The 19,636-nt window shown below is 43.9% G+C and overlaps 3 protein-coding genes across 18 annotated transcripts in view; 1 reads left to right on the top strand and 2 right to left on the bottom strand.

The window, feature by feature from the left end:
• Nucleotides 1-6,483, top strand: part of OSBPL1A (oxysterol binding protein like 1A) — a 77,999-nt gene extending 71,516 nt beyond the window's left edge. For all 13 annotated transcript variants that reach the window (XM_080581593.1, XM_080581587.1, XM_080581597.1 and 10 more), the window contains 2 exons: nucleotides 1,596-1,686; nucleotides 5,294-6,483. In XM_080581593.1, coding sequence (XP_080437719.1) covers nucleotides 1,596-1,686; nucleotides 5,294-5,396 — 194 coding nt within the window. In that variant the 3' untranslated portion in view covers nucleotides 5,397-6,483. The remainder of the gene's footprint in view (nucleotides 1-1,595; nucleotides 1,687-5,293) is intronic.
• On the bottom strand, nucleotides 5,682-16,323 carry CABYR (calcium binding tyrosine phosphorylation regulated). Of its 3 annotated transcripts, XR_013947081.1 has the most exons (5): nucleotides 12,945-16,323; nucleotides 12,810-12,863; nucleotides 8,861-9,769; nucleotides 7,559-7,971; nucleotides 5,682-7,167 (listed from the first exon to the last, which is right to left on the bottom strand). XR_013947081.1 is itself a non-coding variant. In XM_080581602.1 (4 exons), exons 1-4 carry the CDS (start codon nucleotides 13,096-13,098, stop codon nucleotides 7,790-7,792), a joined length of 1,299 nt encoding a protein of 432 aa, XP_080437728.1. In that variant the 5' UTR covers nucleotides 13,099-16,323; the 3' UTR covers nucleotides 5,682-7,789. The 3 variants fall into 3 exon arrangements, 2 of the variants coding, with proteins under 2 accessions (XP_080437728.1, XP_080437729.1); XM_080581602.1 differs by having other exon boundaries at nucleotides 5,682-7,971; XM_080581603.1 differs by lacking the exon at nucleotides 7,559-7,971.
• A 135-nt stretch (nucleotides 16,324-16,458) lies between these two features.
• The window catches only part of TTC39C (tetratricopeptide repeat domain 39C), a 40,327-nt gene continuing 37,149 nt past the window's right edge, over nucleotides 16,459-19,636 (bottom strand). For both annotated transcript variants that reach the window (XM_080581600.1, XM_080581601.1), the window contains exon 14: nucleotides 16,459-19,507. In XM_080581600.1, the coding sequence (XP_080437726.1) occupies nucleotides 19,418-19,507 (90 nt within the window). In that variant the 3' untranslated portion in view covers nucleotides 16,459-19,417. The remainder of the gene's footprint in view (nucleotides 19,508-19,636) is intronic.

Genomic DNA, 19,636 nt, shown 5'->3' with positions numbered 1-19,636 from the left:
GAACTTCTCAGTTTCTGTTTTCATCAGCCAGTGCAAAAGGAATATTTTGATGTGCCAATTCTGACTAATGCGGTCGAAAGTATTTAAGTTGAAACTGCAACGTCAAACGTACTTGATGCAAAATCATTCTTCGCTGGGAATTGAACACTTTTGTTGTCCTAGAATAGTGAATTAGAAGTGCATTATGAGACTTCCAACGAGTAGAAATTGTGTGCTTTTTAGAAACCTCATAGAGATTGTTACTGTAATGTCATGGAGTGAAATGTGTCTTTTAGTCTTCTGACATGCAACTTGGTGTTAAATACTTGATTATGGTGTGGAACAACCTCCCCCAGCCGTTTTTTGCCCCTTTCTCTTTGTCATTTTACTTATAAAGCAGGGTGGCCACATTTGTAGGCTGAAAGCATGGGGGCTTTTGATTTATTTTTTTTTCTTTTCTGGCTTGTTAAGTGATTTGGGTAAGTCATGAAACCTCTGATTCAGTTTCACCTACGTAATAGTACGATGATTGTGACTACTTCTGATAAGTAGTCTGAGATTTAGGTACGAAAAACAATGAAACAGGCATGCTACAGTGTGATTGTACTCAGGAGTTTTTTTCTCAGAAGCTGATAACAACTTCTTTGAGGCTTATAGAAAAGGAGATCAGTGAATTCCTACGAGCAGTCTCTTCTGTCTGCTGGGTTGTTTTGTGGCCAGCAAGAAGGACATTCCTGGTTCACAGCACCGCCAATAACTTGTGTGTCTAAACTTGAAGTGCAGTACCTGTGCCTTTGGCAAGAGGCCATGTTCCTACACTATACTAACAGCGTAACGTTGATCTAGCAGATAGACTGGGAACATGCAGTTGGTCTTCCAAAAATAATTCTCTCAATTACTTCTTTTTGAGCTGTTTGTGAAATGCTTTTTCAGGATTCAAGGATGAAAGAGATTGTGCCTTTCATCTAATCTGCTTCTTAGTCTGACTTCTGACTTATTCCTGAGATGTTCTGAAGGAAAAACAAGATTGTCCTTTTGGCCAAATGGAAGCTTCTTTAGGACCATGACCCATGCTACCTTAGTGCATTAACAACAACAACAACAAAAAAGGCATGTTGCAAAGATTATTCTTCATGGTTTGGAAGTGAATATTCCAAACCCTTATTGACCAGAAACTAAGCACCAGTAACAGCTTACCCAAAACTCCGGCAGGTGGCCAGACTTTGGCAATAAATCCAGCATCATGTTGTACTTTATCAGTTTCCCTACTGAAATAAATTCCAGATATGCTGCCTACCCTAGCTCACGTTTGCTGTCACGGAAACGTTTTCATGGTCCTCAGGCCATGCATAAATGTGTATTTAGTGGTCACGAGACCGCTAATGTCAGTGGCTGATCTTGTGCCACAGCTGGCCTGGCTCTGCTCTCGGGCTAGAACAGGAGCACTACTGTGTTATGTAGATGATTTTTAAGTGGACGACTTTTCTACTTCCCTTGTTAATGTGCTCTGTCAGATGGAGTGATGACTGTCTCTTATATGTAAATTTTTATATACACATGTATGTACTTGAGGCCTTGTGAATATTTACTTACCTGTGTATTTTTATTCCTTCAAGATCTAGCTAGTGAAGAAAAGAAGAGGCTAGAAGAAAAGCAAAGGACCGCCCGCAAAAATCGTTCAAAGTCAGAGGAAGACTGGAAGACAAGGTTAGTGTGCCCGCGTTGCTACACGTGGAGTTAGTTGTATAAAGGTTTTGAACACTCGGGTTAACTGCCAGTCCATGCCACCAATGTGCAGAGTTGTGTCAGTGTGAAAAAAGCACCTGGCTTGGTGGTGCTGCTGCCGTATTTGCAGACTTGGTCTGCGCAGGCTGCAGCGCTTCCAGAGGGGTGCGTCAGGCTTGTCTCCAGTCCTTCCCGCTCGCTGCTCGCTCACCTGCGTTTTCATGCAGTTGTCTTTTCTGGGCATCTCTTGGTTCTGGCCTGGCAAAGACGTTGCCTCTGATAGCTGCTTGTAAGGAGTGCTGGTGATTAACTTATAATCACCTCAAATCTGGGTGCTTGGCCAAAGGGAGGAAGAAATGATTCCTCCAGTGAACTTGACAGCTTATTGACTGCTGTCACTTCTCAGATCAGGTGCTGTGTGTTGGCAGTATTGCACTCCTGCCACAGTCAGCTGTTTTCAAAGTGGTGAAATGGCTTTCTCACCTCCCTCTCCGAGTCATTTCCTCCTTTCTGAGAGCGCGACCAACTGCAAAAATTAGAACTGAGGGAAAATTTAGCTTACAGGGCATCTGCCGAGATATTTTTTTAAAATAAGGTGAGGGAAGTCAGTTGGGAGCTCTTAGGCACAACAAACTGAACAGAAATCTTGAAAACGTGACCATATAAATCTAGTTTGACCAGTGTCTATTAAATTTATAGCAATAGGTTGGTCATCCCTTCACAGGGAAAAAAAAAGGAAAAGAAACAGTAGGGCTAAACTCTAAAAGTAAGCAAGCTTCATCTCTTCTTTACGAATTAGCTATTAATACATTCAGACACTATGGATTAAATGTCTTTAAAATGTCTATTTGTAACTGTAAATCACTTTTTTTCTTTTCTCCAAATGAAGTCACCCATCATCCCAGAGTCCCAGGTTTGGTTATGTCTGAACTGTCTTTTTCTTATGTCTGCTGTCTTGAAGTGTTTGGGTTTGTTTGCCCTGAAAATGGTGCAAAATAACATCTTTGTAATGCTTTTGAGTAAATGCTGGACAGCCTTGCACCTCCCTCTTCCTTTCCTGAATTCAGAGGCTTTATAAGCTTTGGTTCTAGCTCCTGCCAAATGTTTTCAAAGCAAGGGATAACTACACTGGGTTATTTCAGGTGTCTGAAGTACCTTAAGGTATAGCTCAAAGCACCTGGACTTTGAGTATCAGGAATAGAGGAATTTTCAGAGCACAATTCAGCGCAATAGTTTTACAGGGTCTCTAATTAGTGCAGAAACCATTCACAAGGTTCTTCAGCTGCTGTAGTGCACGTAGGCAGTGCACGAACTTTAGACCTGCTCACCACTTGCCTGGTATCCTTTAAGAACTCCTTGGTTTCCAGGTTTTTGTTTTTTCCCCTAGTATTTGATCTCCTCAGTAGGAGAGCCAAGTATGGCTGCTTCCAGAGGATGAACATAAATTATGTAGGAACAGCTCCTTTCCATTTCAATGTAAAGGGCTGTGCTTGGGGGGAAAAAGCCATAGTGGGAAGGGAAGCTCTCCTACCTGTTCCCAGTGGGTCAGCTGTAGGTCTTCATCTGCAGCGTGATGTAAATTGATGTAAACTGCTGCAATCTCCAGGCCACAAAAAGGTCCATTACTTAGCTTCTCTAGTAGATTCTTCCCTCCTAAGAGACTTCTCCAAAGTGCTTAGTGACTGTTTATTTTGAATCCACTTCAGAAGGGGAGCCTTGGTGTTTCTGAAGAAGTGACGTGTGCTGAGCAGCAGTCCGAACTCTCGAATAAAGACTGGTTCAGTTTTGAAGCAGAGCGGTGCTTGTTGCTGGTGATTCAGATCCCGCTCCTTCCCCTATCACTTAGCTGCCTGATCGCTTTGGGTCCCCCTGTCCTTGCCCTGTGCCAGTAGCAGCAGCACTGGAGGACACTCCGCGGTCCTGATCTGTTCCAGTGCTGAAGACACAGCAGTGAGGTACCGAGGGTAAAAGCTCCTTCCTCTGAGGGATGAAGGCTACTGTGCTTATGGCCCTGCGTCTCCTCGGCTCGTGCTCATGAGCCGCTACTACCCGCGTGCTAGGCGCACACAGGCGCACGCACACCCGTTCCTTCAGAACAGCTGATGCATCCTGCGTGGAGGTGATGTGCTCGTGAGCCACGTACAAGTTTAACAGTGACTTCTGTTGGCTCCTTCATTCAGTCGGGGCAGAACCACCGCTGAAGCACTGAGCAGTTCGGTTTACTGCTGCGAAGGCAGCACAGGGCCTTACTTCTGATACGCATCCCAACACCCCTGGGCCCAGCCAGCCTTGCCTACAAGCTGCTCCGCTCCGTGGTGTGGCACTGTAGGACTGGCTGCCTTCAGGCTTTTGATATTTAAAGTTGGTTTCTCATAACTGGTTCTAACGTGCTTTAATTTCTGCTCAGGACCCAATGGTATCCTGGAAGGGCAGAGCTGAGTTAAAGTGGGCTGCCAGGCACACGCATGATTTAAGCAAGTGCGCTCACTGCAGCGAGGCGTATAAAGCAAGAACTGGCTTTTATGGCCACTGAGGAGCTGAAAGGAGGTTACGGAGCTTATTAACCACAGAAAGGGCTTCTAGCAACCTGCCTCGCACTGCGAACGTGGCTTGGCAAAACACAGCAAAACCTTTAACTGCTAGAGGGCTGTGGTAGCGTGCGGTCTGCTGTTGTGAGGCGGAAAATCGAGCTGGGCCCAACCAGCAAGCAGCACTCAGTAACACCATAGGGCATTGGCGTGAGGGAGGAGGACAAACTCCTGTGCTGTGGTGCTCTGACAGGCCCTGCTTGCCACCGGGGGACACTTGCCAGCAGTCCGGCCTTGTGAAGTGCACCGTACCCTACAGAGTCACCCCCACCTCCCCACGCCGCTACACGTGTGCGCATCTGTGGGCACGTACACACAGCTTGCTTCCAGAGGGGGCAGGGGGAGAGAGGAGGGGAATGAAGGCCACAGCCAGCGTGCCTGGCACCAGCCAGCTTAGCAGAAGCTTGCACATGATTTCCTGCAGCTGGAATTAGCTTTCCTGGCTTTGGGGTTAGCCCCACAGCAGTGACACCGGGGTGCAAGGCGTTAAGCGGTGATAGGCCAGGACTTCCCCCATAGCCTGTGGGGGGCATTTCGTCGGTGCTGAGGGGAGCTAACATGCTTGTTCTGAGTCAGTGCACTGCAAAACAAGGCCGTGAAACACGGGGAAATCTAGAGCCTAACGTTTTTCTGTTTCCAGGACTGTGGTGCTTGCAGTGTTTACGTGTCTTGAAAAAACTGTTAGTGTTCATGCATGCCAAAATGATTGTTCACAACTGCTTTGAAGTATAACTGAACCTGTCCTTTTTATGTGAATCTCCACTGCTTCAAGTGACAAAATAACAAAGTGTCAGCAACTTCACCTGGGAGACATTAAAGTGGTGTTGGGAATGGGGAAATCTAAATGCTGAAGACTGCTTTAAATCCACTTATGAATTTAAAATCCGGAGGGCTCCTGTAATTGCTTTGAGCAGTAACCACTGAAGATGCAGCAAAGCAGTTCTGAACTTCCACAGAAAGGTGTGAACAGCTTCCCTAACGTGCTGCGTGTTTCCTTACAGATGGTTCCACCAAGGCCCCAACCCCTACACCGGTACACAGGACTGGCTTTATTCTGGCAACTACTGGGACAGAAACTACTTTAACTTGCCTGATATTTATTAAAATGCAATAAGAAGCCTGTGGCTGAGACACAAATAAGTCTTAATCTGTTTTAATGTTTCCCCTCGTTTTACTTACCTCCTGAAAAAACTGACATGTTATCCAACAGAATATTACACGTCTCCGCAGTAAAGCTGGTGGTACACGGCCTGCAGTCCCTGAGGTAGGGAGTACTTTGTGGCTGATGGTGGGTCCCGTGCAGACAACGCCAGTGCGTCGTCACGGTGTAGAGCTGCCCCGTTTGCTGAATACACCTATATTAGGTTGTGGTGTATGAGGACTAGAACACCCTCGGCTGTTCTGTGAATACTTTCTTTCGTAGCTAAAGTCGGCACAAGTAAAAACTGGTTTTATTTATTGTGACATGGGAACGTTTAAAAGCACACAAAGTAATTGCAATAGTCCGTTCTTAAAGCAAAGGAGGGTGTGTCACTCTTGTAAAGATGTAATTTTTCATAAAGTGACTTTTCTTTTACTAAAGCAACTCCCTTGAATCCTGAGCTCTGGCCAGATTCCAGAAGCGTGCCCATCTCTGGAGCATTCATGCAGTTGTTTAAGCTGGTAACATTACTCAGAGGTATTTATTCAATGTTTTGTGCAGTGTGTTTTGAATTTTGCTCTCCTGTTTTGCTACCAACCTTATGGTTTATGGAATTAAGAGCCATTTAAACACCTACAGATCTGATTCGAACTGCACACTAGTAACAGGTTTAAAAAAGAATCTGTTCAATGCACTAGAAGTTCTGGTGCCCAGCACCCCTGCAAAAAGGCAAGAACTGAACCAGCCCAGGACCCAGCGGGACACGGTGGTGGGGGACAGGACCTGTGTCTGTACTGCGCAAACTCCCTGGGAGGAAGTCTTGTGCATTTCAGAGGTAGTAAGGCACCTCGGCGAGGCCTCCTGTGCACAGCTGCTTTACCCCTTTTCAGTGGGGTGCATTCAATCTTAGAGTGTAAGTTTATATTGAACTGTGTACAGAGCTTCGAGAGGGCAAGCTGCTCTTTGTACAATATTTTAACTGCTGTCTGGAGGTTAGTGTTAATCGAATAATTTAATTGCTACTAAATAAAGGCTTCAAAACTTCTTGCATATGGTCTAGAGTGTTGTTTAGTAGTGCTGAGCATTTCAGAGCAGGCCTAATGCAAAAGCTGCTGCAGCGAAGGTGTAGTGGGCTCCAGTGCCCTCTTCCCTGCTTAGGAGAGGTGGGGAAGGGAGTGCCTCCTTCCTGAACTGCAGGGAGGCTGCGGGACCTCCAGGCTGGAAGCTGGACCAGCGAAACTGTTCCAAAGGCAATGAGATACTTTCTATTTTTAGTGTACGCTACTAGAATTACCCAGGTAGTGCAGTGATGCGGTGGCGTTTGCATAGATAAGAGGAAATGCCTTCTCTTGGCAGTCTTTCCTGTGAGTATAACCCCAGCAGTATAGGCTACAACTAGACTTTTTTTTTTCCTTTTCTACACTACACACTGAACTAACCTCAGCTCCCCATAATCTCTGTGTTGTTTGAGCTTATACATACACCGTTAGCACAGTGAAGGAGCTGGAGCACTCAGCAACACAACAGCTGCAGCCGCTGCCTCTGGTCACATTGCAATAGTGCATTTTCATAGTGCCTGCTGAAAGTTACATGGGGTACGTTGTGCTGGGCTAGAAAAGTATAAAATGCACAGGATGCAATTCTAACTGCTGTCATTTTTTTAAAGCAGTTATTAATATGTTGTTCCATGCCTTACAAAGGTGGCCTGAAGGCCAGCCAGCATCGCTTCTCAACCTGTTTAAAAAAAAAAAAGCATGAACTCAGTACAAAGTATAGACTGAGAACTACAATTTAATTATGTTACCTAAATGAACTCTAAAGTGAAATAGTATTTTGCAACACTGTCGTGCTACACTTGCAGTCTGATTTTTATTAAAAAAAGTTTGATCTGTATGTAAATGTCAGATTAAATCTTGGTTACTTTAGGCTAAAACCAGAGCAGGAGCAGTAGTACTAATTGCAAAGTAACAAGCTGGGAAAGGCACCGGCTCTGTTACGCATGACAAGTAGTTTAATCGCTGGCCTTAAACCAAATTATAGTTAAAGATGGGTTGAATTATGCTTGTCAGCAGCAAAAGCCAAACCCCAGCATCTCCCCTGTAACCCTCTGCGAGGGCGTTTATACCTGCGTGCGTGTCGCCAGCTGGTCAGCCTTGCCTGGCAGACATCGCGTTATCCAGAGGGATGGCAACCGAGATAAAGTCTGGCACGCCCGGCCTGTCTGTTTCCTCATCAGCTGGCCTGGCTACGGGGACTGGGACTACCGTGAGTCTCCTGGCACCGGCCCCTTGCTGTGTGAAGACAGCGTGGCTAGGAAGAGCCTGCCAGTCCCGCCCGGTCTGAACAGCAGAGCCCACTAAAATGAAGGCGGGAATATCTCCCCTCTTGTTGTCTTCTCGCATCGCGTAAATTGGCGCAGACACTTGTGGCAGCTGGCCGGGGGTGGTGGCTTTTGACCTTGCCTCAAGTCAGTTAGGCAATAGAGGGTCCACACATTAGAATATGGTGGTGGCTGTCCGGCTTCCCTTGATGCCATGGCTACAAAGATAAAAACGTAAGAGGGCTGGTGTCAGGAGCAGTGAATGCCAGTCACGGTCTAAGTCCTTATGTTTAAGACAAACATACCTTCGTAAAGGCAAGCATGGTAGAAGAGAGCTGGGATAGAAGATGCAGTTTGAAACACAGCTGACAGACACCTGACAGACACCTGCAGCCTAGGAAAGTGAAACTGTTCGTGGTGAGAGGCTCTTCTGAGTGAGCATTTGAGAACTCAGCCATCTGACCAGTGCTTCTGAAACTGAGGCTTGCCAAACTCTCCCCAAACCATTTCTTAAGAGCCAATAGTGTTAATTTACAGAGCTGCTCAAGTTCAGCTCTCCTCTACAACATGCTTTGCTGAGACCTCACAACTGTACTTCTTCTCCTAGCACCTGGGATAAGGCTTGGACAGATTCTGCAGAACCTGGGAGACCTGGGGCAGGGGAGCTCCACCCTGGAGGGTTTTCCCAGCTGGGCGAGGGATAAGCCAGGCACTTATCACCACCGGGAAGAGACACTGGCAAGGGCCTCGCCAAGAATCAGCGCACCAGCTCTCTTCATGTTTGCAGAACTGATGACCAGTGCTCTGCCCACCCAGCACAGCTGCAGAAACTCGCCAGATTCACCAAGACAGCACAGGCAACCACCACCATTTGTTTTTAAATGGAAAACCTCATACGTCAACGCTGGAATGTGAGATCTTTTAAGAAGAGGAACAGATTGCAGAGATCTGACGTGCACTGTGGCCAAGCAGTGCTGGTACAGTGGCTTCTCAAAAGTCACTGCCTCTCCGCTGCACTGACGTAGGTGGTTTTCCATTTAATGACCACTGATGAAGGCAGTAGGGCTGGATGCTGGAACAGGAAGATGACACAAGGACCCTTCTTACCTGACATGACATAAACTTGCTCAGCTGACTCCATGTGTGCTGCGGATTCCGTTCTCTCAGGCTGGCACACTGCACCAGCAGCAGGTGGACCTAAGGTCTTAGCACAGGAGACCTGGCCTGCATTTAATGGCTGCTCAATCTTTAACAGATAAGCTGTTTGTTCTATAAAGGGAATGATTATTTTCTCTGGGAACTGCTCTATGAAAGGTGGAACCCCTGCATCCACCATCAGCTTATCGCAACCCTCAGTCGTGGGGATAGCCTCAGCTGCACTGCCGGAAGGTGCAGCCTGCAACTGCCCTTGGGAAGAAAGTGATGGTGGTGGTGGTGGAGGAAAAGGTAATGTTTCTTCCTGCAAAAGGGCTGAGGAAACTTGTTTTACATCATCTGTTGAGACATCAGCCTGGCTGTCTGAGGGCCCCGGTTCTCCAGCCACGGAGGAGCAACGCTGCACTCCTGGTTGTGACCTAACAGCCTCGACAGAAGCCCCAGCTGCCAAGGCAGCAGCAGCATCTTCGTCAGCATTGTCTACTAGTGCAAACGAATCCTCTGAGGCTTGAGAGTCTTCATCAAGAGTCTGCACGCTGGTTGCCACATCCCTCACAGAATAAGCAGAGTCACTGTTACCTAGCACGTGGGCAGCGAGCTGTTCGGGATCAGCAGGCACATAGGCAAGTTCAGGGCCCCCAGGGGATGGAGCTCCATCACGTCCAGTGGAGGGTTTGTTTTCTGCAATAGAACTGACAGCTGATGGGCACTGAATTACTTTGGAGCTATACTCGATAGCAAGGTCTTCAAGAAGTTGATCTTCCTCTGTATCAGTAGAGGCTTCCTTTTTCTGGGGCTCATTAGACAGTGAAGTGTCTCTGTGGTATGATGCCTTCCTTACTAGTTCCCCAGTCGGATTTTCTGCAAAGTAAAAAGCACATAATGGCGATAGGTTAGCAAATGTTTCCATTTAAACAAAGAGTGATTTCAATGTCAACCCAATTAGATGTTCTACTGCATAATTGTGAGGCTTCCTAGGCTGCAGAGATGTGTAATTTAAGGGGGGGGGGGGGGGGGGGTGCTTGGCTATCAGTAAGGGGAAAGAAAATTCAGAAGGCAGTAGCACAACTTCAAAAGCAAGGAAGCCTTAACTGTATTTCTGATCCTACAGCGATGGCTACATTCTCAACTACTGTCCACAAACACCACTAAAGAAAAAAAATATAGCTTTTTGTGTTAAGCACATCAGATAAGCCAGCAAGAAGACTACGGTTCACCTTCGCAATGCCTGAGAACACTTTGGACCCACACAAATTACTTTAGATGCACAGACAGTGACATTTTAATTTCCTGAAGAATCTTGATTGCGTGACTTAACACATACCGAAAGGAAGAAGAAGGTAAGCCATGAACAAATTTTAGATACAGAGTGAAAAACGGCTGAGTGCTTAACTGTCAAGGGAGGAACACATGAGAGTACTCAGGGGATCAGAACAGTGTTCCACCACCTGGTCAATAAACCCCTCAACACTGATTAAAAACAAGAGCAAGAGCTGTCGGCTGTCATGTTTAGTGAGCATTAGCCAATGTGTAAGACCAGTACAGTTGTGGATGTAGCACAGAGCAGAAAAGACAGTGAATCTTGGACACACCATCACAGCTTAGCATCGAGCTGTCTTCTGAAGTCATGACTGGATGAGATCAGAAATGAAACAACTCAAAGGATGACAGAATTAAAAAATTGTTCTGCTGTCCCCAAGCCAACACAGCCCCACTGTCGGTATCGGGCAGTGCTATAGAAAAGAAAGGCTCCCCTGCAGCTACAGAAGCTGGCTACCTGCTAGTGCCCAGACAGACCCAAAACTATGCTCACAACATAGAGGGAAGCTCCAGAGGTAGTTCTGCAGCAAGCTCAAGCTCTTGCGTGAGCTTGCTACAGAATTTCTCTGATCAAGTGATCAGAGTGCTCTTTTCTCTAATCTAAGTGCTCCATAAGGGAAGAAGGGCAAGGCTGTCTTGTATTCTCAGAATGGCTTGGGGTGGAAGGGACCTTGAACATCACCCAGTTCCAACCCCCCTGCCATGGGCAGGGACACCTCCCACCAGACCAGGCTGCCCAAAGCCCCATCCAGCCTGGCCTTGAGCACCTCCAGGGATGGGACATCCACAGCTTCTCTGGGCAGCCTGTGCCACGGCCTCACCACCCTCTGGGTGAAGAGTACTGGAGTGTGGTGATTACAGTGGGGTCAGTTTGCAGTCACATAAGCGAATCACTGACAGGTATTCAGACAAAGTTTTTGCATGTGACATTATGCAATAACAGCTGTGTTATCATTAATGCAACATTTGCAAATGCACTAAAATGCATGTTTCATTGATATTTTAAGTCACGCCGCAATCTCCACCAGACATTTTTACAAGAAGAAAACTACTTCTGAAGTCAGTGGTTCTAAGTTTTGTTTTAGAGGAGAACCTAAGCTAGGAACAAGATAATAGCACTTCCTGTTCATAGCTGAGACATCTCATCACTGCTGTAATTTCCTCAATGCATAACTCTCAATCTATAGACCAAGACTGTCTCCAGTGCTGGCTAGTTGCAGGGTTACTCAGAAGCTAGCTAAGGTGGACTCTGAGCAATGGGGATAAAAAACTGTATCCCCGATGCCTGGTAATACTGTTAGCAAAACTAATGCCATTTTAGAAGGCAAATAGCCATTACATGTGAGCAAGCTGGTCATGTATCAGCCGAACCCTTTTCCCCCTCATCCCTGGCCTTGAAGGTTCTGGGTACCAGGCTGGCGTCTTCCCTCCTCACCCATCTTCAAGGTCCTGGACACTGGGCCAACTTTTCCCTCCCTGCCAGCATCTTGAAGGTCCCAGGCACCTGGCCAACCAGGATGTGATGGTCCCGTCACAGAACAGGGAAAAGTAACGGCACACAGAGCCCTGCCTAGAAAATCATGCAGCTGCAAGTCTTAAGTAGGGCTTGGACCAGAACCACTGCTGGACAGCAAAACCAACGAACCTCCTGGTGGTCAGGGATGCTCCCACCACCGACTGTTTCCTCTGAGGACTGAGTGAGTGACTCGTACTCATTTATGTGTATTTTGAGCCTAGATTATGATTGTTATATTGCATGCTAAGCATTAAGATTTGCCCCAATCTGCAGAGGCTCCAGGTGCTCAGAACAAATGCTAAGTAACCATAAGCCATGCTAGTTATAAAATTCTCTGCTACAGTGATTCCGATTATAAAAATCCAGTGCTAGGCTAATTACAACGTTCTGTGAAATAACAACGCTTTAATCACAGCTACAACTTAGAAGCGTTCTCATTCTGCTCAGGATCTGTAAAGAACCTGTCTGTACCATAGCCCCAGGTGATGGGTTATTTGAACACGCTGGTGTTTTTGGTAAGCAGACAAGGGAGACCCAACACAGCAGGACAGACACCAACAGGCTGCAGGCTAGAAAACGCACCCATCACTGCTCCCACACAACCCTCCAGGTGGCACCACCTATTCCAGCCCTTACAGCCAAACCCAGGGAGCAGCTGAGAACTCCCAGCACTTTCCAAAGGAATCGGTAACATGCAGAGTTAAATTGGGTTTCTATAAACAAACAGTATCTATTTGCAAAGAATAGGTACAACTTGTGAAGTCGCTATCTGCTTAGCATGTGATAAATCCTACTGCAATGTCTTAAAATGCCCCAGAGTACCCTAGCTGTCCCCTACGCTTGAGCAGAAAGCAGAGCATCCCAGGGGACTAGCTCTTCCCACACTAAATGGAAGCAGGTGCTTTCTGAAGATGTCCACCTCTTCAATAGCACAGAGCCCATGCGCCTCTTTCACAGGGCTGCATATAGAGGGGATGTAGCCCACGGTAAATGAAAACTACTTGCATCTGTTTATGTTGGAACATGGTCTCAAAATATTTTAAAAAGAATAAGCAATCATCTTACCGTACTTGAAATCAAATTTTTTTACCACTTCCTGCAAGTCCAAATTTAGATTGTCTGAAAACAGAAGCACAAATTAAACTGGAGTTAGCACCCGAATAGCTCGTCCTCTTCAGATAAGCATTGGTAGGAACAAACCTCTGTGAAAGGCAATGAAGTCTTGGAAATAGAGAGCTACAAACTCTGCAGTGTCTACTGGTTTGTGTTTTATGACCGCTGTGGTCACACCCTCGAGTAAGGTGTGGAGGCTGTCTGGAACAGATAGCTCGGTCACTGAAAGGCTCATCTTCATCCGCTGGAAGGTGCCTTACAGGTTCTCATCTGCAACAAGGAGATGGGTAAGTTGAGCATCTGCTCTCCCATCCCAGTGTGAGGTGTCCAACGTGACTGCAGCACCTCATCTCGTGCCACGCCACCAACAGCCCCTCTCCAATGCTTCCCAAACGCTCCTTAAATGTGACGGGGGCAGTTACCATGTGCAGCGTCCAAATGGTTCACCCCCACACTGCGGGGCCTTTTGGGCAGCGGGGTCTGACCCTACAGCGAGGAAACCATCGTGGTCGTTTAAAACTGTGCCACGCACATCCCCTTAGGGCAGACCAAACCCAAACGCCCCTGTGACGAGGCACAGGAACCATCTACACAGGAGCCCGGGACATTCGCAGGACATGCCCCCCCCCCCGAGCCCCCAGCCCCAGTACTTGCTTGTTTGAGGGCCCCCTCCCACCGCAGCCTCCCCGCTGAGGCCGGGGCACCGCGGGCGGAGCCTCCCCGGGGCCGTGACATCACAGTTCTCCCGCGTCACCGCCAGATCCAGTGGATCCCAGCAGCGGTCCGTTCTGACCCTTTTCCATCGATGACGAGGAATCGTCGCCCACCTACCTGCTGCCGGGCATCTGTGACTCTGCAGCAACCTGCAGGGGCTTCCAGGGGCACAGACGATCTAAGGTTCAGGTGTCCTTGCTGCTGAAGTGTGTAGGTGACCTACAATGGCTTCCTCTAGTAACAAGTAACATATTTGTAAGACTTTACTCAAAATTAACAGAACATTGTACCACTTTCGAGTTCTTTCACTGGAAAGTATGTTAATGCTAAACACCACAAAACGCTTCTTCCATGAAGGAATCCTTAGAAAACAATTTTTCACTAAGAAAATCCCACATACAATACCTCATCGCTTCCAGAGTGTGTCAATGCAGGCCATGATGTTAAAAAAAATAAAATCAAAGTTAAGTATCAATACGCTAAGACTTACGAAATCAGGAAAAACAGCTTCTGTATAATAGAATGTTACAGAATAGGACATACTTTGAGAATACATGTGGGGACTAGAGAATGTATTACTTTTGGAGTCAGAATAATCTGAAGTCTAGATTTCAGTATGGAGAGCATATGGAAGCAACAGGACTTCATAAACACACTAAACGTACCTGTGTGCAGAATGTCATGCGAACATCTCAATGAATACGGATCAAAATACACCTTGTAAATATCCTTCTTTGGAAAACTTCCAAAATTCCAGGCCTGTGAAACTGCATATCAAAAGCTTTGAAGATGTTTAGATACAGATGCCATAAAACAGAAAATAATTAGAGGTCACTGAACAGAAGCACAAGTGTCCTTAAATATTTAAAAAGCTTCAGCCACTAACAACGTCTGTATGAAACTTAGGAAGAGCACAACCCAGGAGCTTATAGGAAAAAGAATTTCTCTGGGAACTAATTCACTGCACTGGAACTTGAATGCCAGCTTTGGAAGCCACCTAGACTAAATCCATGATGAGACCTGTACCAGCTGCTCCACTAAAACACACTGCCCTTTGGGCCAAAAAGGAAGAGCCTGTCAGCCTAAGAGCAGTCTGCCTAACTGAAGATAATGACCTTGTCCTGCCATCTTCTGCCCCATCTGCAGAAGTAACAGCTTCCGGACAAGGTTAAAATCTTACATGAGACAGAGACTAGTTACCAGACAGAAGTTCAGTGAATCAAGGTCCCAGACAAACCTTTTGTTTCTGAGAAAAAAAAAAAAAAAAGAAAAAAAAAACAATTTGATCATTAACTCTTCATCAAAGACAGTTTACAAAAGATCAGTGTATCACAATGGTTAGGTTTTTTAATTTTATTTTTTTAAACTTGGAATCTTTCACCTAAAGAGGTAGAACAGGACTTGCATTTTTCGTACGCACCACCTTTGTATTTCTACTCCCCAGAAACCTTCGTAGAATTCTAAGTGAGGTTTGCATTCATATATGAAAATCTCCAAGAAAACTTTCTAGCTTTACCTACCAAAGCTACAAAATACTGTTTTTACTTAAGGTGTATGCACATGTCTCTGACTCCATCTTCCCCTTGCTGAGGACCTTTGCTGCAAGTGAAACCTGGAGTCTCCAGGAGTACAATTACCTTTTTTCAATACATTAAACATAATGCTCTGAATGAAATACGGGTAGGTGTATATTACGTAAACGTCTTTTTTGTTCAACCAAGTCTAACAGTCTCTCTTCCCCTCTGCACATCTGGAATATTCAACTCAGACAAGCTTTTCTAATCTGCACCTGTTTGACTCGGAGCCTCTCTGGGCACCCCCTATACATAAGCACAGCCTGCAAAAAAAAAAAAAAAAAAAAGAAATGACTGGAAAATCTGGCTAAGGACCAGCCAGTCCTGCCGAACACAAGAGATTAATCAGTTTGTACACTGGAAAACTGTCTTAGAAGAATTCACATCAATAGATAAAAAGCATTCTGGAGAAAGTAGCAATGAAAAAAAGTTATAGGTAACAGTAAAACAACGGAACATGAACTCCCTGTGGTTAAAACACAGCAACTAAACAGGTCATGAAAATCTTGGGCAATTTAGTAGAGAGATCCAAAGGGGTCCAAACTTGTTTAAAGAAGATACAGTGAAATAGAAGTAGTTCAGTATATAACTCCAGAAAAGCCTGAACTGGAACTCACCTGCTTGCAGAATATTTCCATCTTATCCGTAAAGACTCACAGAAAAGGAGTTTTTGAAGCATTTTCTACTCACCTCAAAACATCAGAATGAAAGGCAATGTTGTATAAGCATCTACTCAAATTGTAACTAGCAGAGAAGCAATTCCCCATTTCCCCCCACCCCCAAACTTTAATTTTATATAGAGTATTTTCTTGTACAGCTCTGTCAGGATGAAGAATTAGAGGCAGTGTATCTGTATTACTTACTCCTGAAGTTCAGGGGAGTCTACCATTTCTGTTGTAGACCAGCTCTCAAGAGCCTCCACTGATCCAATGACAGATGTTTTGGTCAAATGCCACTGGCTTCCCAATTGCATTAAAAAGCAGCTAGAAGTGTACATTTACGTCTAAATATTACCTTTAATAATACAGTTCAGTGATCACATGATTTTTCATGCAAATGATCACTATCACTGTTAGTAAGAAAATTTAGTAATGACTGGAAAGGGAATTCACGTCTTATATATGATACCCTGCTTTCACTACACCACCAAGGCTCTAGCAACACCTTTGTAAAACCATGTATAGCTCTACACCAGTATAATGCTAGTTCCCTTTCAACTTCCAAACAGCTACAGAGCAGTTTTTAAACAACAGCACGATCAGTCATTAGGAAGATGATCAGATTGTTGTAAATTGATAAGCAATTCAATATAACGTTTGGGGAATTTTATTTCAGAATAAAGCAGAACCAGAATATGAAACAAGCATTAAAAATCAGAGAGAAATTAAACTGTTTGCTTTAGAGTAAATTAGAAACATTTTTCAAAGGTGTAGGAATACAACAAATTACACTTGTGTGTTGTTTTTATTTCCTTTTTTTTTAAAATGAAGAACGAGTAAATTTGATTTCTTAAAAACGCATGTTAAACCTTGTTCGTTCTATGGTTGATCTCAACATGACACATGTAACTCACTTTCCAAAACAGGAGACTATAATTATACTGGAAGAACAAAAGCTGAGGTAATTGCTGACTAGAAAACTGTTACAGAGTCACTTGACATCCCAGAAGTTTTTCCAATACTTGATATCATCTTGTTCAGGAGGCCACCAATTTAAAAGACAAATTTGAGGAGCAAAGGAACAAAACTCATGTCCACGTTTCTTTTAATTTTACTCAGAAATATAAAAGTGCAAGTTCTGTAAATTAACAACATTTACAGTACATCACAATAAATATGCCACTTAGTGACATCTATAAATTCTAGTTATTTGAAATGAGTCATATTGAGATAAAAACTGCATCAACATCAACAAAAATACCTGACCCAGTAAAGATAGTCTTAACATATGAACTAGCAAGATGCATATTCCATTATTGCTATTAGACCATGCCTCCGAGTTCCAAAGTATAAAAACTTATCAGTTTACACAAAATACAAGTGAAATGTTTTCTCATCACAGGCACAATCTAACATAAAAAATAATTTTGACATTTACAAGGTAGGAGATTCTCCTGTGAGGGGAGAAAAAAATTACAGAAACAGATAGTACCATTTCAGTGATGAAATCAGATGAGTTGCTAAATCCACAGAAAAGCTGCAACTTGCACAGAGCTAAACTGTTACATTAATATATAGTGTCTTTCCATACCCTCTCCCGGCCTGGTGAGAAGAACAGGCCTTTTAATAAGTTTACTACAATTTGCTAGCTACCTCCAAGTATGTAGACCCCTAGACATCCCAACACAAATCGCATGCAGGTGCTTTGTGTCCTGAACAGCCTAGTCTCACGTTATACTTAAGCAGTGCATTTTAAAGGAATTTTGTCATTAAATGTACCGTCTCTAGCTATTCACCCAGAGTGGATTGTTTCTCTGACTACAAAATGTTAAAAGTCAGGTAGGACAAAATAAGATTTCAAGTACATCAAAGACCTTTTTTTTTTTTTAATAATGATTCGAATTCTAAGCAGTCACTATATATATACACACACAATATATATTATATTCTATTCAATACTTATTTGGATTGACCAATTCAAATAAGGTTGAACACTCCTGTGTGACTCAATATTACTGATTAAATTGAATAAAAAACCCAACAGTGTACTACTATCTGTAACATACCTAGGATATAGAAAAATAAAGTCTCTCCTCTCCTTCGGGAACTGCAACAGAAATGTTTAACTGCTCTAGGAATGCCTTTCATAGCAGGAACCGTGTATTTCTAGAGAGAAATAAAAGTGTCTCAACCATTTCATTTGGCCTACCAAATATGATATTACTACTTCTCCTCCATATCAGTCTTGCTTTAGATGCAACCTCAAAAGCAAATCAATGAAGGTTAGGTGCAGACAAGGTCTAAAACCTTGGCAACGTATTCTGCAAAAAGGTAAGAAAAGAAAAATATTTAAGCTAAGGAACTGTTTAAGGCAACCTGACCAAAGTAAAGATAAGGCTTTTAGATAACTATTTCCAAAGATACCCAGTTTTCTTAGCTCTACAAAGTAACACAATTGAACTAACTTCCTGGTCAGATTTCCATTCATAAGCTTCTTTAAAAAAATATTGACCATCCTAGAACATGATACTAATTGAATATACAACACAAGGAGATACTACATATTACAAAGAGTTTAAAAAAAAAAAAGCTACACATGAGCACATAGATGGCCAAGTATTAAAAATTATATGGTCATGAAAAAAGTATCAAGCTCTCAGAGGTATTTTGGTATCTTGGTATTTTAACACCACAGGTTTGGAATACCATACAGAGACTTAAGATAGTGTAGTATTGGTAAAGCTACCAAAATAGGGTTGGAGGTGGGGAGTAGGTGTGTTTGTTTAATACCTTTAAAGGTCACTGCCATAAAGGTTCAGCAGCTTGAATGGAAAATACATAAAATTACTCTATCTGGCCTACTTGTTTTAATGTACTATTCAGAATATTAAGAACAGAAATAAAAACTGCTCTCACTGTAATTGCATGTAAAACAAAGTACGTGGCTGGAATGTACCAGAAGCATAGATCCTAAACATTGACATAATTTATATCGCAACTATGAGCTGGGTTGGGAGGGGAAGAATGGAAGGGGGATGGGAGGTTTAAAATCCACACATTACTCATGAAGTCACTGAAATAAACCACTCCAAGTTAGTAGGACCTGCTTTTTGTGGCCAAATAGTTTTCTCCCTCTTGCTTATCAGCTAATACCTGAAGAAGAAAAAAAAAAAAAGGCGTTCTGCCCACTCCCATCTTCAACATTTACACCACTTTTATCATGTTCTAATCAAAACAAAAATGCTCCCCTTAGCATATTTTAGATCTAGATCTACTTTAAAAAGTAAAAATCACATCTGCCAATATTGTTGAAGTAACTTGTGTGCTTATTTAGGTTCGCTTGCAGAGTTACAAGTAATTGTGTTCAGCCTGGTTTAAACAAAATAAAAACTAGAGTTAAAATATACAAGGTCACTTAACCTTCTTCCTGGTTGATTTACTTCCAATAAAAATTGTAATATTTTACTAAGCCATACCAACTCTGACCATACTATGAAAGTGTCTCTGGCACAAGTGGTTTTCAGAAGAAAAGCTGGTCTTCCCAACAGCATTTTCTTCTGCTTCATCTTAAAGTGCAGAAACTGTGGGAAAGGATAACACAACTTGCTGTCCATCACTGTGGAACTACTTCTCTTAGAGAGGCTAATGCTGCATGTATGCGGACGTGCAATCTGTTCTCAAAGTCATAGCCCGTAAATTCCTCCTGAAATACAAAAAAACATGCAACTATTAGCCTCCTTCACTTTAGCATATGAAGATGATTTTACTAGTAATGCTTAAGAGGTCACGCTGGAAAACAGACTGAAGAGAAGAGGTGGAGATTCTTTATTGC

This window comes from Anser brachyrhynchus (assembly GCF_964034855.1).
Source record: "Anser brachyrhynchus genome assembly, chromosome: 2".
In the NCBI taxonomy this organism is placed as follows: Eukaryota; Metazoa; Chordata; class Aves; order Anseriformes; family Anatidae; genus Anser; species Anser brachyrhynchus.
The sequence above is the reverse complement of the archived record's forward strand: the minus strand, read 5'-3'. Positions and strand labels throughout refer to the sequence as shown.